At 39.4% G+C, this 21,410-nt stretch overlaps 1 protein-coding gene across 1 annotated transcript in view; it reads right to left on the minus strand.

Annotated features, from left to right (window-relative positions):
* The window catches only part of CFAP43 (cilia and flagella associated protein 43), an 84,290-nt gene extending 66,960 nt beyond the window's left edge, over positions 1 to 17,330 (minus strand). Inside the window, exons 1-5 of the mRNA XM_059661328.1 lie at positions 17,153 to 17,330; positions 14,974 to 15,227; positions 10,826 to 10,922; positions 8,022 to 8,189; positions 6,132 to 6,282 (exon numbers count right to left, since the gene is read on the minus strand). Of these exons, the coding sequence (XP_059517311.1) occupies positions 6,132 to 6,282; positions 8,022 to 8,189; positions 10,826 to 10,922; positions 14,974 to 15,227; positions 17,153 to 17,214 (732 nt within the window). The 5' untranslated portion in view covers positions 17,215 to 17,330. The remainder of the gene's footprint in view (positions 1 to 6,131; positions 6,283 to 8,021; positions 8,190 to 10,825; positions 10,923 to 14,973; positions 15,228 to 17,152) is intronic.
* Between the last annotated feature and the right edge of the window lie 4,080 nt (positions 17,331 to 21,410).

Genomic DNA, 21,410 nt, shown 5'->3' on the forward strand with positions numbered 1-21,410 from the left:
ATCAATTTCCAAGAAGGAAAAAATGAATTATGTACACACACACCTCCACTGGCCCCACCACTTGCCAAGAGTTAACAGAACTTCCCTTTCTTTCTCTGCTTCTCTACATTTTAATTCACGAGGAAAAAATAAGGCATTCTTGTCACCTTCATTGTTCTAGTGGCACTCAGAGTTCTAGTGTCACAGATTTTTATGAGTTTTGAGTAATAACTTATACACTGTTTCTTGGTAGACGTTTTTGTATCTTGAATCTAAGAGTCATGGTCTAACTGCTATCACCATTTTGGAGGAAGACTTTCGTTAACATTTCTCCCTCCTGATTCTGCAGCGGGCATAGGTCTGCTTTTCCTGGAGTGGCTACAGAGAGGTCCCCCTAGATCAGTGATGGCGAACCTATGACACGCGTGTCAGAGGTGACACGCGAACTCATTCTTTTGGTTGACTTTTCTTTGTTCAATAGCATTTAAATATATAAAATAAATATCAAAGATATGTCTTTGTTTTACTATGGTTGCAAATATCAAAAAATTTCTATATGTGACATGGCACCAGAGTTAAGTTAGGGTTTTTCAAAATGTTGACACGCTGAGCTCAAAAGGTTCGCCATCACTGCCCTAGATCCTCTGCTTAGTTAGCTTTCATGAGGAATGAAAAGAGTACTCCTTATCTGATTCTGGTGGCCTCTCAAATGCGGTTCATGAGACATCCTATGTGACTTTGTATGGAAAACTCAAAGAAAAATGCACAAAATCTATGAGATGTACCTAGAAAAAAAAGCTGGCTTTGGAGACTAAAATTAATATGAGCCAAGGATCTAAGGCAAATTTTTCCTATAAAGGACTATGTAGCAAATATTTTAAGCTTTATGAACCACATAGTTCTCTGGCACATACACCGCCACTCTTTTTTTTTTTTTTTTTAACAACCCTTAAAAAAAGTGTAAAAGACCTTCTTAGCTTGGGGCCATACAAAAGCACATTATAGTCTGTTGGTTGCTGTCTTAAATAGTAATACCTCAGTATTATGCCTCCTGCAGTGTTAAACGCTTGTGTCCAGCAGAGTAGAGGCCACTCCCCCTTTCTGTAAGGACAGAGTAGGTCTCATTGTAAGCCTGGGACCACCTGCTCTCTTCCTGGAGGTCAAGGTAGTTGTAACAGCTATTTTGGGCATGTCTCTCCCTCCGCCCCAGACTGATTAAGATTGTGAACTCAGGACAAAATAATATGGCACTCCCTTCTTCCTATTTAAACCAGTCAAATATATGGAGCTTACATTTGTTTGTTTGTTTATTTAATTTGTATTTAGAACATAATGTTAAGTACTATCTGAGCTTTTTGTTATGCTATACTATTTTTAGAATTGCATTAGCTACAACATAATGTCTTTGTTTTCTTGAGGCGTCCGTACCACCATTGGGACAGAAAACATTAATATGCCGTTAGACAAATTATCAGAACTGCTAAATTTCTTGGAAGTTACATGCTTATTTAATTCACTTATTCATTCATCTAACAAATATTTATTGGATACTTATTGAATTCCAGGCTCTATTCTAGGCATAGGAATGTAGCAGTGAACAAAACACACAATAATCCCTGCCTCCTCATACATCCTGGTGAGGGGAAATAGAGTGAAAATAAGTCAAGGAGTTAAATATATAGAATGTTATATATAGTGTTGAAAAGTACTGTAGAGAAAAATAAAGCAGGGTAAATTGGAATTGGTTCTACAGTTGGGGAATACTTCAAACCATGTAGGTCAGTGGTTCTCAACCTTCCTAATGCTGCGACCCTTTAATACAGTTCCTCATGTTGTGGTGACCCCCAATTTCATTGTTACAAATTGAACATAATTAAAGCATAGTGATTAATCACAAAAACAGTATGTAATTATATATGTGTTTTTCGATGGTCTTAGGCGACCCCTAAGGGGTCGCGACCCACAGGTTGAAAACCACTGATATAGACAGTGATTTTTCTACTCAATATTTTCCAATGTATGCAAGTCACCTTTCTAATAAATACTCAGTTAATTTAATAAAATATTATATACCACTCTTAATTTAGTAAAGATTTGTTGTTTCAAGGTAAAGTACATGTGACACTATCAAAGTAACTATATCTACTAGATTCTCAACTTACATAAGTTTGTTGCATAATTGGATGAAGGCATTGTGCCAAGTCCTAAGGAATTCTTCTTCTCAAAAGGATAATCAACTATTAAAAGAACTAGTATCAACAAATATAATTAGAAAACTGGGCAGAGTATGGTAGAGGGGTGTGTTTAAATATCACAGGTGTATCCATGAGAAAGAAATTGGTTCTTCTTGGTGGTCTGAGAGAAGTGTAGAGAGAGAGAATTATCATTTGGGATGGACCTTGAAACATGACTAAGGTAGAAACCACATATAGGAACAATCATCATAATAATTTTGAAAAGGACAGACTGACTTTGATTATATAATTGGTCTTTTTCATGTCCTCATACCCTGAGATTGTTAGAAAATAAAACTTGAATAACAATTTGGCCATCCAGTAGGCCAAACAAAGGGACAAAACCACCCTGGATTAAACTGCTACTAATTAATGACATTTTTGTGGTGTCTGAGATTTGATTCATTGAAAAGAATTACTCGTCATTATGTAATCACCATTATTTAAAACAGGGGTCCTCAAACTACAGCCCACGGGCCACATGCAAATACAAATATTGTATTTGTTCCCATTTTGTTTTTTTACTTCAAAATAAGATATGTGCAGTGTGCATAGGAATTTGTTCATAGTTTTTTTTTTAAACTATAGTCCGGCCCTCCAACGGTCTGAGGGACAGTGAACTGGCCCCCTGTTTAAAAAGTTTGAGGACCCCTGACTTAAAAGTTTATTGGGTTGACTTAATGACATATAACCTTAGATTATAAATCACAGAAGACAGACTCTTCCTGGTATTGCAATGGGCCTAAAATCTTAAGAACACATATATCTAGTTCTCACACCACCAGTGAGTCTGTGCATATGCAACAAAAGGTGAGGATTGAAACTTTGAATTTTCTGGCCTTGGCATGTTAAACTAATATTATATGTGGCTTTTCTTACTTGAAGATAATCCTGGGCTTGTCTTCCTAATACTTCCTTTCATCAATAAATATGTTCTGTGCCATATAAAAATAAATGTGATATTATATGGATTATGTGAGTAGAAACAATTTTTAATTCTGAAAATTTTGAGAATCGTAAAAGAAAAGGTGCTGATAGTATTTTAAAATATTTGTTGATAACACCAACTCCTTGTGTAGTTTTCTGGAATTATAACTCAAACATTTTAGTCACTTGAAGATCAAACTTCAAAATTTTGAGTCCTTAATGTTGTTTCAGAAAACAAGGCATCTGAATATGTTTCAGAAAACTTGAGTTTATAAAAGAGATTCCTATTTAGCACCTTTTTTTAAAAAGGTGGATGGAGAAAGTAAACTGGATACTTGAGATTAAATTGATTATATTGGATCCAATTTCTAGCCAGATAACATCAGCTGTTGATTTCCACCATGCTACTACTAGGCACCTTTCTAATGCCCTCAATAAGTTGTGTAATGTGACACAGGCCTATTTAAGGGCCTATAATGTGCTTAAGACTCTTATGTAGATCAAGTCATCACTGTATCTTTGCCATTGGTACCTAGGTCACAAGAAATGCCATTCAAAGGGAGGAATAGAATCAAGACCTTTGAGATCTATTTTATGCTTTCACTCATTGATTAGAAATTAATTAATGTTTTAGCCATTAACCTTATATATAAAATGGAGAAATATTGAAAAAGTTAATTTCTTATTTAAGTACAAAGTATATGGCTTTATTAATATTCCCTGTATGGTTTAGAGATGTCAAACTTAAACATTAAATTTCTGTCTTCAGAAATAGGTTAAAATGCACTGAGTACAAAAATCCTAGGAAATAAAGATGTCTGTTTAATTTTTTAAAATGGTAACTCTACTTTTAAATATTTAAGGAAGGCATTCCCATAGCATTTTTCAAATGACAAGGACAATGGCCTGAATTTTAAATGTTGTATGTAGTGTTAATCATGTTGGTGCAAAATGTGAAAGATTGAGGGCTCCTACAGAAAAACAAAAAGAAAATATTTGAGATAGTTGAATATTTGGAGTCCTAGGTATCAAATACTAAACATATAAACATTTTTTTTTTTTAAGTTGTAAACCCTGATGGCTGATTTATTTGTTTACTTTGCTGCCCCACTGTGGCTGAGTGTGGTTGTATTTCCAAGGCTAAGATCCGTGCTATTAAAAGGAATTAGTCACTCAGTAATTTAAATGAGTGCATAATTGTCCTTCTTTAACAGTGGTTCTCAACCTTCTGGCCCTTTAAATACAGTTCCTCATGTTGTGACCCAACCATAACATTATTTTCGTTGCTACTTCATAACTGTAATGTTGCTACTGTTATGAATCGTCATGTAAATATCTGATATGCAGGATGGTCTGAGGCGACCCCTGTGAAAGGGTCGTTGGACCGCCAAAGGGGTCGCGACCCACACGTTGAGAACCGCTGCTTTAGAAGAAACACAAAGAGCATACAACCCTTTCTCTTGCTTGTCAGAAATTTTTAAATAAACTACCACATTGAATTATTTTTTAACATCTATAGCTTAATTCTCTGCAGTGGTAAAATGTTTGGGAACTTCTCTTTTTATCCTTGACCTGGAGCTTTAACACAAGCATTAGCATAATGTAGGCCAGAGAGGCTTAGTTCCAAGCTCTTTACCTCACCTCAAAGACCCTGCCTGTGCTACTCTCTGCTCCCCGCCTCCCTCCTGAACATCACCCGCACCTCACCCCCCTCATTTACTATGCTGCAGCTACATGGTCTTTTCTCTGCTCCCCAGACATACTCAATTCTTTTCTTCCCCTAGGACCTTTGTCCATGCAGTTCCCGCTTCCTAAACACTCTACCGAGCTTGTAGCATGAGTAATGCCTCCTGGTCCCTAAAGTCTCAGTGTAACTGTCATCTCCCCAAAGGCCTTCCTTGACCAGCATATGTTAATCCTGTCCTCACCTCCATTCTCCATTTTTCCTAAAATAATTATCAGGTTTCAATGATTTAATGTCTCTCTTTACTTTTGGTGTTGTTACTCTGTCTTCCTGGTAAAAATGTAAGCTCCAGGAGGCAGGGATTAATATGCCTGGTTGGTCATCATGTGACCCCATTGCCTAAAATAGTTCCTGCTGCATAGGAGGAGCTTGATAAATTTGTTGAATGAATGAATGAATGAATGAATATGCAACTGCTGACAAACTCCCTTTTGAAACTTCCTTCCACTGTTTTCCAGTCTTGCTCTTTCCTGGATTTGCTCCTATTCTGAGGCTGTTCCTTCTTGGACTCATCTTCCCCCTTTCAACTTTTGGCAGTCAGATCCCTTTTTATCACCCCCTGCCCCTCAGTGCTTCCACTCTGTGGGAGTGACTCTGACATCCTGTGTCTGCAGCCCTGACTTCTCCCTAACAGTAAGTCACTTTGCTGACTTCTGCCTGGCATCTCCAGTTGGAGGCATTCCCAGCACCCCAAATTTGGTAAGTCCAAAACTGAGACACATTTGGGCTCCCGATGTCAGTTGGCAGTGCCATTATCTTCACCCCCTCTTCATGCCTCATGGTGTCCAGGCCAATCTGTATGTCTCCTGAGATGATCATCCTATACTAGTATAATAAAAGGCTAATAGGCAAATCAACCAAACGGTGGAATGGAATGACTGGTTGCTATGAGGCGCACTGATCACCAGGGGGCAGACGCTCAATGCAGGAGCTGCCCCCTGGTGGTCAGTGCATTCCCACAGAGGGAGCACCACTTTGCCAGAAGCCAGGCTCATGGCTGGCAAGCCCAGCAGCGGTGACAGGAGCTTCTCCCGCCTCCATGGCAGTGCTAAGGACTCTCAGGGGATGTCCAACTGCTGGCTTAGGCCCAGGGGGAGCGGGCCTAAGCCAGCAGTCAGATATCCCCTGAGGGGTCCTGGACAGTGAGAGGTTGCAGGCTGGGCTGAGGCCCCCCACCCCCAGTGCACGAATGTCGTGCATTGGGCCTCTAGTGTGAAGATAAGTAGGAAGACATGCTAAGTCATTACCCTGAAAGTTTCAGCCTCTTCACCTACTAGCCCAGCAATGGCTGACAGTGGGAGGATAGGTCCATAGATAAGATCCTTGGGCAACGATTCAGGGAAAATTGTGTCTTTTTCATTAAAATATGACCCGTCTTCCAGAGGTAATTTTACCGACCTAGGGAAAAAAGGAGCATCAGAATAACTTTATTGATTATATTTACATTTCTCTTAAGAAGGCAGTTTTCAAAAATTGCAGTTTTAAGGATGTACATGGCCAATATCTCCTTAGTCTTTATTTGGGGGAGTATGGTCAGCTCAGGGGCATCTTGAATCTTTGAACTCTTTTCAACAAAGAAACAAAGACACCATTATCATCAACTATTACCAGGACATTGGTCACAGAATTTCTCTATTTTTTTAAATCCTCACCTGAGGATATGTTGTTTTTTAAAAATTGATTTTAGGGACAGAGGGAGAGTGAGAGAAACATTGATGAGAGAGAGAAATATGATTAGTTACCTCCCATATGCATCCCAAACTATGGATAAAGACATTTAATTCATCAAATTGATCCAATCAACATTACATGAATACAAAGTCCACCACTGTATCTAATCTAATAAAAGAGAAACATGCAAATTGACCATACCTCCGCTACGCCCCAAGCCATGCCCACCAGCCAATCAGAGCACTACTATATGCAAATTAATCCAACCAAGATGGCGGCCGGCAGCCATGGAGCTGGAGCAAGCAGGAGGCTTGGTTGCCCTGGTGATGGAGGAAGCCAAGCTTCCTGCCTGCCCTGGGCCTCTGCTCAAGGCAACAATGTTTCAATTATAGAAGCTAAATAAATCCCAGATACCTGCTCCCAGCCAGCCTCCACTGGGAGCTTGGGTGGCTGGGGGCCGTGGCCAGCCTGCAAAAGGCCACCAGCCCCTCACCCAGGATGGCCATTACCCTCATGGGGTGAGGGTCCACACTGGGGGGCTTGGCCAGCCTGCAAACAGCCATCAGCCACTCACCCAGGCTGGCCAGGGACCCCAGCAGGGATCCCCACCCTGATCCGAGATACCCTTCAGGGCAAAACAGGTGGCCCCACCCATGCACCAGGCCGATATCCTATATAATAAAAGGGTAATATGCAAATTGACCCTAACAGCAGAATGACTGGGAATGACTGGTCACTATGACACACACTGACCAGCAAGGGCAGACGCTCAATGCAGGAGCTTCCCCCTGGTGGTCAGTGCACTCCCACAGGGGGAGCTCTGCTCAGCCACAAGCCAGGCTGATGGCTGCCAGTACAGCAGTGGTGGTGGGAGCCTCTCCTGCCTCCTCAGCAGCGCTAAGGATGTCCAACTGCAGCTTAGGCCTGCTCCCTGCTGGCAAGTGGACATCCCCCGAGGGCTCCCAGGCTGCCAGAGGGATGTCTGACTGCTAGCTTAGGCCCAATCCCCCAGGGAGCAGGCCTAAGCCAGCAGGTGGTCATCCCCTGAGGTGTCCCAGACTGCGAGAGGGCACAGGCCGGGCTGAGGTACCTCCCTGAGTGCACAAATTTATGTGCACCAGGCTCTAGTCTATATAATAAAAGCCCAGCAACCTTTATGGCGGAATGGCCACCAGGAGGCAGATGCTCAATGCAGTAGCTGCCCCTGGTGGTCAGTGCACTCCCATAGTGGGAGCACCACCCAGCCAGGAGCCGGGCTCTTGTCTGCCTCCATGGCAGTGCTAAGGAGCTGCAAGCCAAGTGGTAAAGATCGAGCAGGCGGGCAGTTAGGAGTGAAGAGATGGGTGTTTAGGAACGAGGGGTCCTGGATTGAGAGAGGGCGCAGGTTGGGCTGAGGGACATCCCTCTCACCCCCGCACAAATTTCATGCATCAGGCCTCTACTTGTATTATAATGAAGTCTCTCACTTTGCTTTGAGATGATGGTCCTGGTTAGTTCTTTCAATGGTCCACACAGTCACTAAACTTGGACTTGACAAGCACAGCTGGCGCCAGTTCATGGGGTTAAAAGTCATCTGGCTCACATCTACACCAGGTTGCGACTTCTTGCACAAAATGACACCCAATTCCCAGTTCCTTAGAGAAAAATTGCGTTTGGTAAAAAAGTAATTAATTTGAATTTCATATATTGAGAATATTTATCTAATATGAAAACAATTACATAAATTGTGACTTAATTTATTGTATAATTTATAAAATCTATAGCATTAATATCACATTCATAAAATAATTATGATTATCGTTATACTGTCCCTGTTAAAGAAAGCAAAATAACTATTTTTAAAAAATACTACTCATATGCTACCAAGTCTATTTTATCTTATTTAATTTGTATTTAACTCATCTAAATCTAGGAAATGGAATATAAATGTAGGTATCTAAATAAATGTAGGTATCTAAATCTCTATACTATATACAAATATACTATGATTCTGGGTATACTATATACATTGATGCTAATTGAACATTTACTGAGTTTTTGCAACCACAGTACCAGTACTTTAAAATTTATTAATTTATTTATTCACTTGAGAGAATGTCATGAATGCCCACTGTAAGCAAGGTCCTTTGCTAGATGAAATAAACAGGAAAAAAAATTAATGTAAGCTATCCCCCCTCATACAGGCAGCCAGCACTCCATTCAGAGTTGTGACTGTGAAACTGGAACTAATATTTATTAAGCTCACTTGGTTTTTGGCTTCCTCTGCTTTCACCTTCTTCCATCCTCATCCCAAATGTCCTGTCCATAATGTCAACCACTCTATTGCTAGTATTGCAGCTTCCTTGATCTTTGGACTTTCTACCTCAGCTGCCTGGCAAAAACTGTCAAGCCTGGTGGATACAACTGAAAGCCTGGGGTAGGCAGACATAGAAAGATCAAAGCACTATGTGTGTCAGTGATATTATCAATTCCAGGTTACTGCACTCACTGAAGCCTCAATACAACCTTTGATTCTACTATTTCTCTGGTCAGTGCTCTCTCCTATTCTCTAAAGTGGTCATTTTTAATATTCTCCATTTTCCTCACAGCCCTCACACCTTGATCTCAGACTTCTAGTGTCCAGAATCATGAGACAATAAATTCTGCTGTTTCAGTCACTCAGTTTGTGGTACTTGGTTAATGGCAGCCCTAGAAAACTAATACATCCATCGACAGGTAAGTAGATAAACAAACTGTGGTATACCTATACCATGAAATAGGAAGGAATAAACTATTGATACACATAGCATAAGAGAGTTTAAAAATAAGACAATTTAAAATAATTATGTTGCATAGAAGATGCCAGACCCCCCGGAAAAGGATATAGAATGTATGACTTTATGTATACAAAATTCTAGAAAACACAAACAAATCCAGAGTGACAGAAAGCATATCAGTGGGGGACTGGGAGCAGGGAGCAGGGGGTAGGGGGCAGGGGTGAGGGCAGTGATGGGGTAAGAGTATGTGTGGCAAGGGCCAATAAGGAAGAATCTGAGGGGCACAAAGAAACTTTTGGGGGTGATGGATATACTTATTATCTTGATTATGGTGACGGTTTCATGGGTTTATTCATAAATAAAAACTTATCAAATTGTACATCTGTATATACACTTTATTATAAGTCAATTGTACCTCAATCAAGCTTTTTTTAAAAAAAAAACAAAAAACAACACTCTGCATAAACTAAATGTGGCTCACTGAACCTAGATTATTACATCTATATTATAAAAGGCCAGTGGCCATAACACAGTAACGCCATAATGACCAAACGACAGGTCACCAGGAGGTGCATTGATGGGTTCCACGGCGCAGCGGGTCTGGGGTCCCACGGTGGCGCGGTGGGTCTGAGTCTAGTGCGATTTCATGCACTGGGCCTCTAGTTTTTATATAAGAAATACTAATATGTAAGGAGCATCCTTAATCATTCCTGGAACATTTTGCCCTTCCCCTTAATAAGACTCCCCTGAAGGCGTTTGTATTAAGGATGGAAGAGTGCCTGCAGTTTTTAATCTGGCCACATGGAACGACCCAGCAAAGACCACAGATATATCTTATCCACAGGTAGTCCTGTACAGCAAAACAACTGCTTCAAACTGAGCTCTACTACAGAGACCATCTTAGTAAGTTCAACATTAGTGGGAAGCAGGCTATTTATTTGTAGAAAAGATGAAAGCTTATGTATTTATAAATGTATTCTTTATTTGACAAAGGCAGTATTTTAACACATTAACAAACAGAGAGCTAGGATAATTAATTTAACTCTCATTTAGCTTTTTTAAATATATATTTTATTGATTTTTTACAGAGAAGAAGGGAGAGGGATAGAGAGTTAGAAACACTGATGAGAGAGAAACATCGATCAGCTGCCTCTTGCACACCCACTCCTGGGGATGTGCCCGCAACCAAGGTATATACCCTTGACTGGAATCGAACCCGGGACCCTTCAGTCCACAAGTTGACGCTCTATCCACTGAGCCAAACTGGTTAGGGCTCTCATTTAGCTTTTGCCCTACCAAACTTCATGCCTAAAAGTAGTAACTAAAATTAAACATCATGATTAGGACTTTTACTTCTTCTGTTTATCGTTGTTTCAGATTTTTCATGTATCTGTCCTTTGATAAAATCCAGAAAGATTTTTATAAATAACCTAATGTGAAAGCATCCTGTAAATTCCTTTAACTAGTCAAATGTAACTCAAATGAAAGAAATTTGGCAGGATGCTGGAACTTACCAAAGAGCCAATTCAAATTCTGGGAGAGAGGAGTAACTAGCCAGGTAGGTGCCACAATAACTGAATGAAAGTAGAGTGTAGTCCAGAAGAACATTGCCTAAAATATAAAAACATTATAGGGACTCAATTATCATATTCTGAGATTAACTATAGTCTATAGTTTATTTCCCTTTTCTAATAAATTTCACATATTTCAAACACATTTAGCTTTTGGAATAAGAGATCTCTTGGCTGATTTGTAACATAATGAACAGAAAGTTAAGAGTCAAGTTAAGATCTATTTTTTAAAAAACATTAGCATAAATTAAGACTATTAGTTCACTATCTCTAGACTTTAGTGCACAACTGAGTATCCTGCACCATGTATGACCCAGTGTGATTTGAAGTGATTTAAGAACCATAAAATATTCCATAAATATATCAAACATTATCATTAGAAGTTATTCAAGCAACTTTAAATACTTCAGGGAGGTGTAATAATTCTAGCTTACTTTTATATCTCCATACCTTGGGCCATATCCTTAGGCCATATCCTTAGCTTAATATTGTCCAGTTCTTAGAACTACTATATAGACATTTCCTCATATAACTAAAATTAATTTTATATTTTCTTTACATTTATTTTAAACTTTTAAAGATGCACGTGTTTTTGTTTTTTTTTTAAGAAATACCACTCTCCCCACCCCCCAGAAAAGCATGAACAAATATCCTTTGTAATTCTACTACCAAATTTGGTTTATTTCTTTTTGGTATTTTCTTCTGTGTTTACTTGTAAAAATCCAGATTTTTCTTTAAATATAACTTTCCTTCTTATAGCTATAATAATGGGCTAAATATTATACATAATAATTAATTTTTAAAATTATGGTATATAATGTCACTCCTATTGGCTTATTGTTGTTTACCTTACATTGAGCTTTTTATAATTAGTAATTCTTTAAACATGTGAATTTTAATGTTCACATTAACCAGCCTTTTGCTACGACAGTACTCTTAACTCCTTTGCCCACAAATTTTTGACCATATTTCTGATTATTGCCTTAATAGTGAATTCTACTTCTTGAAGTGGGTTTAACTGAATCAGATATATTTTTATTTCCCAGATTATATCCATTTATATTCCTACCTTCAACTAAAAGAGTGCTATCAATTTCACTACACTCTGCCTAGCAGTTATCAGATTTTTTTTAAAAAAGTGACCTTGATAAGCAGAAAAATCTCAACTTGAGATCGACATTTTTTAATGTTTTTGTTCATTTATAGTTTTGTGGTGTAGGCAAATTCCTTTTCCATTATTCTAATGGAATATTTGTCTTTTTTTCTTATTGTTTCCTAATGCTCTGAAAATATTTGATCATATTTATTCCTAATATTTCCTTCTGTTTATTATTTGCCTTTTGACTTTTCATGGTATTTTATATGTTCCTAAGTTTTAAATTTGTATGTAATATGTCCATCTTTCTATTTTTCCTTTGTGTGAACTGTTGTTTCTCACCCTGAAATCATTTCAATTTTCTACCATATTTTCTTCTACTTTTCAATGGGTTTGTTGTTTTTATTGAAATCTTATTTTCATCTGATATATATTTTGATGTACAATATAATGAATACCTAACTTGATACTTCTGTTTAAATAGTTCTTTAAAAATAACTACTTCCTTAATTCTATTGTTGGATAATCCATACCATTTATTTTTTGTGTATGTGGGAGTGTCTTTCATCATATGCTTAGCTTTATATATTCTAGAATCTGTGCCCAGACTTCAACTCTTTCACTGATCTAGTGATCTTTGCACCAATATCACATCCTTAACTACTGTAGCGCCATAATGATTAAGAGCCCTCTGCCTTCCCATTGTTCTCTTTTAAATTATTTCCATTCTGTACTTTTTATTCTTCCAGATGAACTTAGGAATCATTTCATTTAAGTATTCCTGTCTCTTGAAAACAAAGAATTAACCTATGAATTACTTTCTGTGAAAATACCAGAAATATCTGTATAATAACCATGCTTTCCACCCAGAAATGTCTCCATATACTTAAATATTTTAAGTCAGTGATTTTTGTAGCTTTCTGTGCTGAGGTCAATCACATTTCTTCTTTGAGTTATTCCTAAGTCTTTACATCTTCTAATTGCATGGATGTTTATTTTGAAACCAGCATCTTGTTGAGCACTCCTTTATTGCTCTCATTATCTCCTTTCCCATCGCTATAATTTTTCTGTTTTGTGTTTTGTTAAATTGGCTAGAGATTCCAGGGTGTTTTAGGCCCTGGCCGGGTAGTCAGTTGGTTAGAGCATCACGCGGATATGTGAAGGTTGTGAGTTTGATCTCCAGTCAGGACATATACAAGAAGCAACCAATGAATAAGTGGAACAACAAATCGATGTCTCAGAGTGTGTGTGTGTGTGTGTGTGTGTGTGTGTGTGTGTCTCCCTCTCTCTCTCAAATAAAAAAAGTCGTTTTAATCTGTGGGAACACAAATAAAATGTTAAATTATAATGAAGTTCCCTGGTTTGACTCAACACTTATTTGACCCAAAAGGCTGCAGATGTAAGACCAGCCTTAAGCTCTCCTACGATTTCTGTCCATGATGTGCTAAATGAAGGAGATGTGCAGCAGTCTGGTCTGGTCTGGGTCAGCTATTTCTAAGAATGAGTGAATAATAATTTAAATGGTCCTAGCTGATGTGCTAAGTGGACAGAGCACACCAAAGGGTGGCGGGTTCAATTCCTGGTCAAGGGCACATACCTGGGTACCTGGGTTGTAGGGTTGATTCCTGGCCTGGAGGCAACCAATAGATGTGACTCTCACATTGATGTTTCTCTCTCTCTCCCCTTCCCTTCCACTCTCTCTAAAATTCAATGTAAAACATATCCTCAGGTGATGATTAACAACAAGTAATAATGATGATGATAATAATAATAATTTAAATGGTAGATAACATTGGTTGATATATATATATATATATATATATATATATATATATATATATATATATATCTCACATGTCATATATTATATAATGACATATTATATACATACTAGAGGCCTGGTGCACTGAATTCATGCACGGGTAGAGTCACTAGGCGTGGCTGTTGATCAGGGCCCATCGGGGATTTCCTTCCCCAGGCTGCTGGCTGCTGGCCAGGGCCTTCCTTTCCCAGGCTGCCGGATGGGGCCTTCCTTCATTCCACGCTGCCCCCTGGTGGTCAGCACACATCATAGCGAGTGGTCAAACTCCCAAGGGGACAATTTGCATATTAGCCTTTTATTATATAGGATATATGTAATTTCATTTATTATCACCACAGTCTTAATAATACTACCCTTATCCCCATTTCACAGAAAAGAAAATTGAGGCTCAGAGACTTATCTTTAATACATCAATTCACCTGGATTTTCAATAAACTACCAGAAAAGAAAAAAATTGTTCTGAAAAAGGTTTTTTCAAAATGCATTTAGTGGTGTAAATGAGTCTTTTAGCTCAGTGCTTCTCAAGTATAATGTGCATATTAATCACCTGGGGAATGTTGTTAAAATGCAGATTCTAATTCAGTAAGTCTGGGATGGGAGCAGTTTCTGCATTTATGACAAGTACCCTAGGTGATGACAATGTTGAAGGTAAGCAGACCACACTGTGAGTAGCAAGGCTCTAGCTCAGTGATTCTCAACCTTCCTAATGCCGCGACCCTTAATACAGTTCCTCATGTTGTGGTGACCCCCAACCATAAAATTATTTTCGTTGCTACTTCATAACTGTAATTTTGCTACTGTTATGAATCATAATGTAAATATCTGATATGCAGGATGTATTTTCATTGTTACTAATTGAACATAATTAAAGCATAGTTATTAATCACAAAAACAATATGTAATTATATATGTGTTTTCAGGTGGTCTTAGGCGACCCCTGTGAAAGGGTCGTTCGACCCCCAAAGGGGTCGCGACCCACAGGTTGAGAACCGCTGCTCTAGTCCGATTAATTAAATCCTTTGTGATCAAGCCTCATTCCTTCTTTAAAAATGTGTATTACAAAAAAAAAAAAAAAACACCTTCCAAAACATTTTTCATTTATCAGAACTAGGTTTGGTTACATCTTATGACAAAATCCTTCAGTTATGGCAGAGGGAGGGTCTTGCGGGATACCTTTTAATTTGGTCCTTCTGGTCAATCCAGGAAAGTTGTATATGTAGATGAGAGGTTTTAGCTTCCGGTCAGAAAAAGCCACAACTTCATAAGGAATGTTAGTTGCCACGACGCCCACAATTCCATTCATACACTGGAGTACAGTTTTTTTCTTGGTTTCGATATTAATAAATATTACGAAATTGCCACTGGAGTAGCAAATGGTGCTGTCGTTGACAAAATGAATATTCTGCTTAGGGAATCCTTGCACCCATCTTTAGGGAAAAGACAGATCACCATCAATATAACACATTCCAAACACTTTGTTTTTGACAAAGCAAACAAAAGGTCGCCAAAATCTTTGAAACACACCTATACTATTTTCACCCCCTTTCTGCCTAAAACAATATCTAATATGAAAGAACACTTAGACCGTCTGTGAGGCCAGTTTGAGTCCAAGTGGGAGAGAAATTTAAATGTAGACTAAAAGTTCCACGGGTTTCAAGAGCCTTCTTCAGAGAGCTTTTTCAGTGAAGCAAATCCTTTGGCCAAACCTGAGAAAGTCTCAGAAGGATTTCTGGGGCCTTGTATACTTGGAAAAAAAAAAAAAGTGAAAACAGCGAGAAAGAGAAAAAAACCCTTGATTCTAATAGAAAACAGGTTGTATCCTGGGCCTTTTATAATTAGCTTTGATTTAAAAGATAATCTTTAAAAAACAACTTTGAATAGGGCAGTCTGCTTTGTGATTGTGAGTGGAGTAGGAAACGTTTTTCTTTACAAAAATGAAGCATGTGTAGCCATATCATAGGTCTAAAAATACAGATATAGAAAATAAAGGAATTAAGCCAACATGAATGAAAGGTTAGAAGACAAAAGGAACATACTTTTAAAGGAAGGAATGTGTGGTGGGTATATGCTAGAAAGTAAGGAGAGTCTGAGATGAGGGGAGATTCCAGTATTATTTAAATATTAAGGAGATGCTTAAAGATAGGTGGTGGAGGAGGTAAGAGAAGGACACTAGGTTGGTAAGAAACTTCAAGAGATTGGAGAGAAGAGCCAGGACCAGGGGAGTATGCTGTGTGGAACAGACTGCAAGTAACACTTCAGAATAGTGATTTTTAACTATTGTGCCACAGTGGAAACATGCAATACCTTGGTGAATACACAATACAGTGTATAGATGATGCGATGTGAATTCACCTAAAACCTGCTGAATTTTAACCAGTGTCACCCCAATAAATTCGAGAAAACAAAAACCATGCGATCAATACCTGACTGTTTAGTCAGGGCACTGACCTCTTTTCCCTTAGATTGCCAAATTAAAAAAAAAACACCATGACAACAGCCAACACAATAGCTGTCCGGTCTGAGTGAATCAAAATGAAACCTTTGTTTTTTGTCAAATCAGCAAAAGATGTATTTTTTTGGTGTGTCACAGAATTTTAGTAATTAGTTTATGTCCCACGAGATGATAAAGGTTGAAAATCGCTGCTCTAGAATGCGGAAGGAAAGAAATACCACTTTTATCTGTGCGGTGCTTTATGCTTTTCAAACAGTGGTTCTCAACCTTCTGGCCCTTTAAATACAGTTCCTCATGTGACCCACCCATAAAATTATTTTCGTTGCTACTTCATAACTGTAATGTTGCTACTGTTACGAATCGTCATGTAAATATCTGATAGGCAGGATGGTCTTAGGCGACCCCTGTGAAAGGGTCGTTGGACCGCCACAGGGGTCGCGACCCACAGGTTGAGAACCGCTGGTAGGAGTTCGGAGGAAGAGATGAACGGCCCTAAATTTGGGGGGAAATCACCAAAGACTACAAGGATAAATGGGTGCTGTCATTGGGGTGGGGAGGTATTTGCGAAAAGTCTGGAGAAAAAGGACCACTGAAGGCCATACTGAGCCAGGAAAAGGTCAACCAGCGAGGGGTGGGGAAAATGGAAGGGGGTGGGGAAAATGGAAGGGGGTGGGGCGGGGAAAGATAGATGGAGGTGTGGCCATTGAATACGGGTTGGAGAGCAGAGCTCACCCTGGGAGGGGGTCTGCTGGAAGGTGTTGGGGTTTCAAGAGAAGAGGTCAAAGTTTCCGGGACAGCGGGTCTAAAAGAATGGGAGGAAGAAGAGCGCAGGGAAGGGATGTAAGTCAGAGCAAGAGTTTCCGCGAGACCGAAGTCAGTCGCCTGACGGCGGTGCCGCACCTCACGGACAGGGCCGCGCCGCCGGCGGCGGAGATGGAGCCCTCCTCTCGGTGCTGCGCCATGGACCGTGTTTCTCAAAGCCAGGCTCCGGGCAGCAAACGCTGGACCCCGGCTCTGGTCTGCAACGGTGGCCCCGCGGCTCCTGGCTGCCCCGCCGGCGCAGCCTCCACTGTTTGCATCGTCGCCAGGAGACCGTAACCCCTGCGCCCATTGGCTCTGCCCTTCGGCCTTCTCCTTCTAGAGCCGATCGCATTGGTGAAAGCTCTGCAGTGGATCAGCCAGTAGGCGGACGGCAAGCTAAGCGAGGGGCGGGACTCTCGGAGTGAGTGCTGGAGTGGCCCCACCCAGCCAGGACAAATAATTACAATATTAATAAATATCAATAGCAGAAATTAATATTGAGTGCTGGCCGAGCCAGACGGTCCGAGCTCCATGCAGGCATTATTGCATTTAATCCTCAAGTCCCCCATCATCCCCATTTTACAGATAAGGAAAGTGAGGATAAGAAAAGTAACTTGCCTGAGGCTACAAAACGGAGTGGGTTTTAAAGCAAGGTCTAGTCTAAATCTAGAGCCCCAAGCCTTTCATTGCTATGTTACACCTTCAGATGTACCCTCCGCTACTTAAAATTGGCAGAGAGCTTCTGAAAACAATCTGATCAAAAGGTCTGCAGCTTGTCCTTGCTTCTTCCCTTCCCTTTCAGAGCCCTCCAAGCCAGCGGTTCTCAACCTGTGGGTCGCGACCCCTTTGGGGGTCGAACGACCCTTTCACAGGGGTCGCCTAAGACCATCGGAAAACACATATATAATTACATATTGTTGTTTGTGATTAATCACTCTGCTTTAATTATGTTCAATTTGTAACAATGAAATTGGGGGTCACCACAACATGAGGTACTGTACTAAAGGGTCGGGGCATTAGGAAGGTTGAGAACCACTGCTCCAAGCCGTCTTTCCGGTTCTTTCTCCTTCCCTCCCCTCCAGTCTTCTCCTTTACCCTACCCCCTCCTTCTTTAAGTCCCTCCTTCCTGTCTTGCCACCTTCTCTTCAACATTTCATTCATATAGTTGCTTAGCAGATGTGCAATTTGCATTCACCAGTGAAATTACCTCCTCTATGCTGTTTTACCACATTTTCATATCTTGAACATGTTTCTGCATCAGTATATATAGATCTACTTCATCCCTTTTAACAGTAGTTAGGGTTTTTGTTGTTCTTTTAGAAATCTGTTCCATAAGTCACCCCCCTCCCCCTTCATATAGTATATAGTAAAAACTTAGATTCTATAGGAAGGTTTTCAAATGACATTTTTTCTCACCTCATTCTTTCCTACCTGAATACCATTGTCTTGAGGCCCTTGCAGCTTAAGAAATGTAATGGAATTAATATCAGGGAAACACTCCCCCCATGCCATGCCCCCTCCTACCTTTTTCTTTCTCTTTCTTCCCCCAGAGGTAAGAACTTTTCTGAATTCTGTTTATTGCTTCTTGCTTTTTAACTCTACCACATACCATATGTATGTGCCATAACCAATATGCTGTTTCATTTTGCATTTTTTTAAAGTTAATATATGTAGTCATATATATTGTTTCTATTACTCAACCTTATGTTTTGGAGATACATTTATTTTGATAGCTGTAGCTACAGCTTATTAGTTTTCATTGCTGGATAGTTGTTCATTATATGAATACACCACAATTTATTTATCCGTTCTACTCTCAATGCACTTTTAATAGTCACCTATATATTTTTTGCTATTCAAGTTCCTTTCTTTATGGACTATTTATTCCTGTATAGCTTCTTATTGTGAGGATTATAATAGTTTTTTTTTTTTTTCATTTGATCTCACTCTGGGCCCATAATACTTTCACTCAATCATTCAGCCAGTATCTTCCCATGGAATCTCTTTTATGAAAGCTATTTCTCCGTACTATGGACTGTCATGGAATGTTAATTTTTAAAGTAACGTTCGTATTCACAAGATAAGTGCCCCTAATTTTTAAAAAGATATTTTAAATATAATTAATTAAAATAGTAACAGTGAAACACTTCATGTGACTTTCAATATTCCTAACTTACTCTATAAAATACTTTATACATATAAATTTATTATATACTAGAGGCCCGATGCACGAAATTCGTGCAAGAGGCTTGGCCCTCGCAGCCCCAGCTTCATCTGGAAGGTCTTCTGGAAGGTCATCTGGAAGGTCACCTGGACAGCCGTTTTACTGTTCGGCTGTTTGGTCGATTTGTATATTATGCTTTTATTATTATAGATTAAAGAGTATAAAATTATTCAAGTAACATTCCTGAAAAGTCAAAGAATGTTGTATTAAGTGGGTGTATATTGTCAGGAAAGATAGTTCTTAGAAGGTAGAAAACTATTTCTTATCACTAGGACCTCTAACTCTTTTTAAAAAAATATATTTTTATTGATTTCAAAGAGGAAGGGAGAGGGAGAGAGAGATAGAAACATCAATGATGAGAGAATCATTAATCAGCTGCCTCCTGCACACCTCCTGGATGCCCCCTACTGAGGATCAAGCTTACAACCTGGGCATGTGCCCTGACCAGAAATCAAACTGTGACCTCCTGGTTCATAGGCCCATGTTCATCCACTGAGCCACACTGGCCAGCATGACCTTTAACTCTTAATCTTTAACCAGCAGAATCAGTTGAGATTAGCCCACTCAGGTTAATTATTCACAATTACAGCCGCAAAAAATGTGAAATACTATGTTTTTCCCTGTGGCTAACATCAATGTGTATCCAGATGTTCACATATCATGCACATAACCACTAAGGGCTTGGAGATGATTCTCTATAATGCAGAGTGGTGCTAACAGTACAGTTGTTTCCTGGGATGTATATTTTCTTTTTAGTTTATTTCTTTGAGGAATTAACTTTTTACTTTATTGATGAATTGGATGTTTCAAATCATTAAAATAAAACATTACACTGTTCATACTAATTAGGGGACAGACCATTCCAAGTAAAAGTTCTCAAGATATACCTTGACCTGAAATTTTTAGTTTGGCCAATCAGAGGTGTTGCCTGGCCAAGTTTAAATTTACAGGGTTAGCCCTAACCAGTTTGGCTCAGTGGATAGAGCATCGGCCTGCGGACTCAAGGGTCCCAGGTTCGATTCTGACCAAGGGCATGTACCTTGGTTGTGGGCACATACCCAATAGGGAGTGTGCAGGAGGCGGCTCATCGATGTTTCTCTCTCATCGATGTTTCTAACTCTCTATCCCTTTCCCTTCCTCTCTGTGGAAAATCAATAAAATATATTTTTTTAAAAAAATTTACAGGGTTAATTGCACAATGCATCAATATACTAAGAGACCTTCTAAAAAGTTACTTTTCTGAGAAAAAGTTAAGCCAGATCCATGCTTTAGCAAAAATGTGGTCAACTTGTTTTCACTGAGTATCAGCAATAATAACAAGCATTTATTTATTTAACACTTATTCTGTGCTAAGAACTGCTTAAAGTGCTTTCTAATATCCACTAATTTAATCATTCTTCAACTTCTATAAAGGAGCTATTAGGTTTTTGCCACCTTATTTTACAGGTGAGGGAAGTGAAACGTAGAGGGAACTTGCCTGTAGTCACACAGTGTTAATACGGGGTTACTACAATGCCTATGGTTTCATAAAAAATTCATATGTTGAATTACAAACTCACAAATTCTTATGCTGAAGCTCTAATTCCCAGGGCCTCAGAATGTGATCTTATTTGGAAATAGGTTCATTGTGGTTGTAATTAGTTCAATTAAGATGAGGTCACACTGGAGTGGAATGGACCCCTAACCCAATATTAAGAGGGGGAATTGGGATACAGGCATGCACATAAAGAGGGTGCCATGTGAAGATGAAGGCGTTGATGGGGTGATGCTTCTACATTCCGAGAAATGCCAAAGATTGCCAGCAAACCACCAGAAACGAGGGGAGGGGCATGGAACACACTGTCTCTCACAAGCTTCAGAAGGAACCCACCCTGCCTTCACCTTGATACTTCTAGCTCCCACAACTGTGAGAATAAATTTCCATTGTTTAAGCCATTCAGAGTGTGGTCCTTTGTTACCCTAACCATAGCAAACTAATTAATACAGGTCTAGCGTGAGGATCAAACCCAGGCAGGAAGGCTCTGAGATAGGTGCACTTATCACCTACTCTCTGTTTCTCCCATAATAGAGCTAATCAAAATAAAAGCAGACACCACCTCCACCCCTTTCTGCTTTGCAAATAAATAGCACAGG

Source organism: Myotis daubentonii, chromosome 13 (genome assembly GCF_963259705.1).
Source record: "Myotis daubentonii chromosome 13, mMyoDau2.1, whole genome shotgun sequence".
Taxonomy (NCBI): Eukaryota; Metazoa; Chordata; class Mammalia; order Chiroptera; family Vespertilionidae; genus Myotis; species Myotis daubentonii.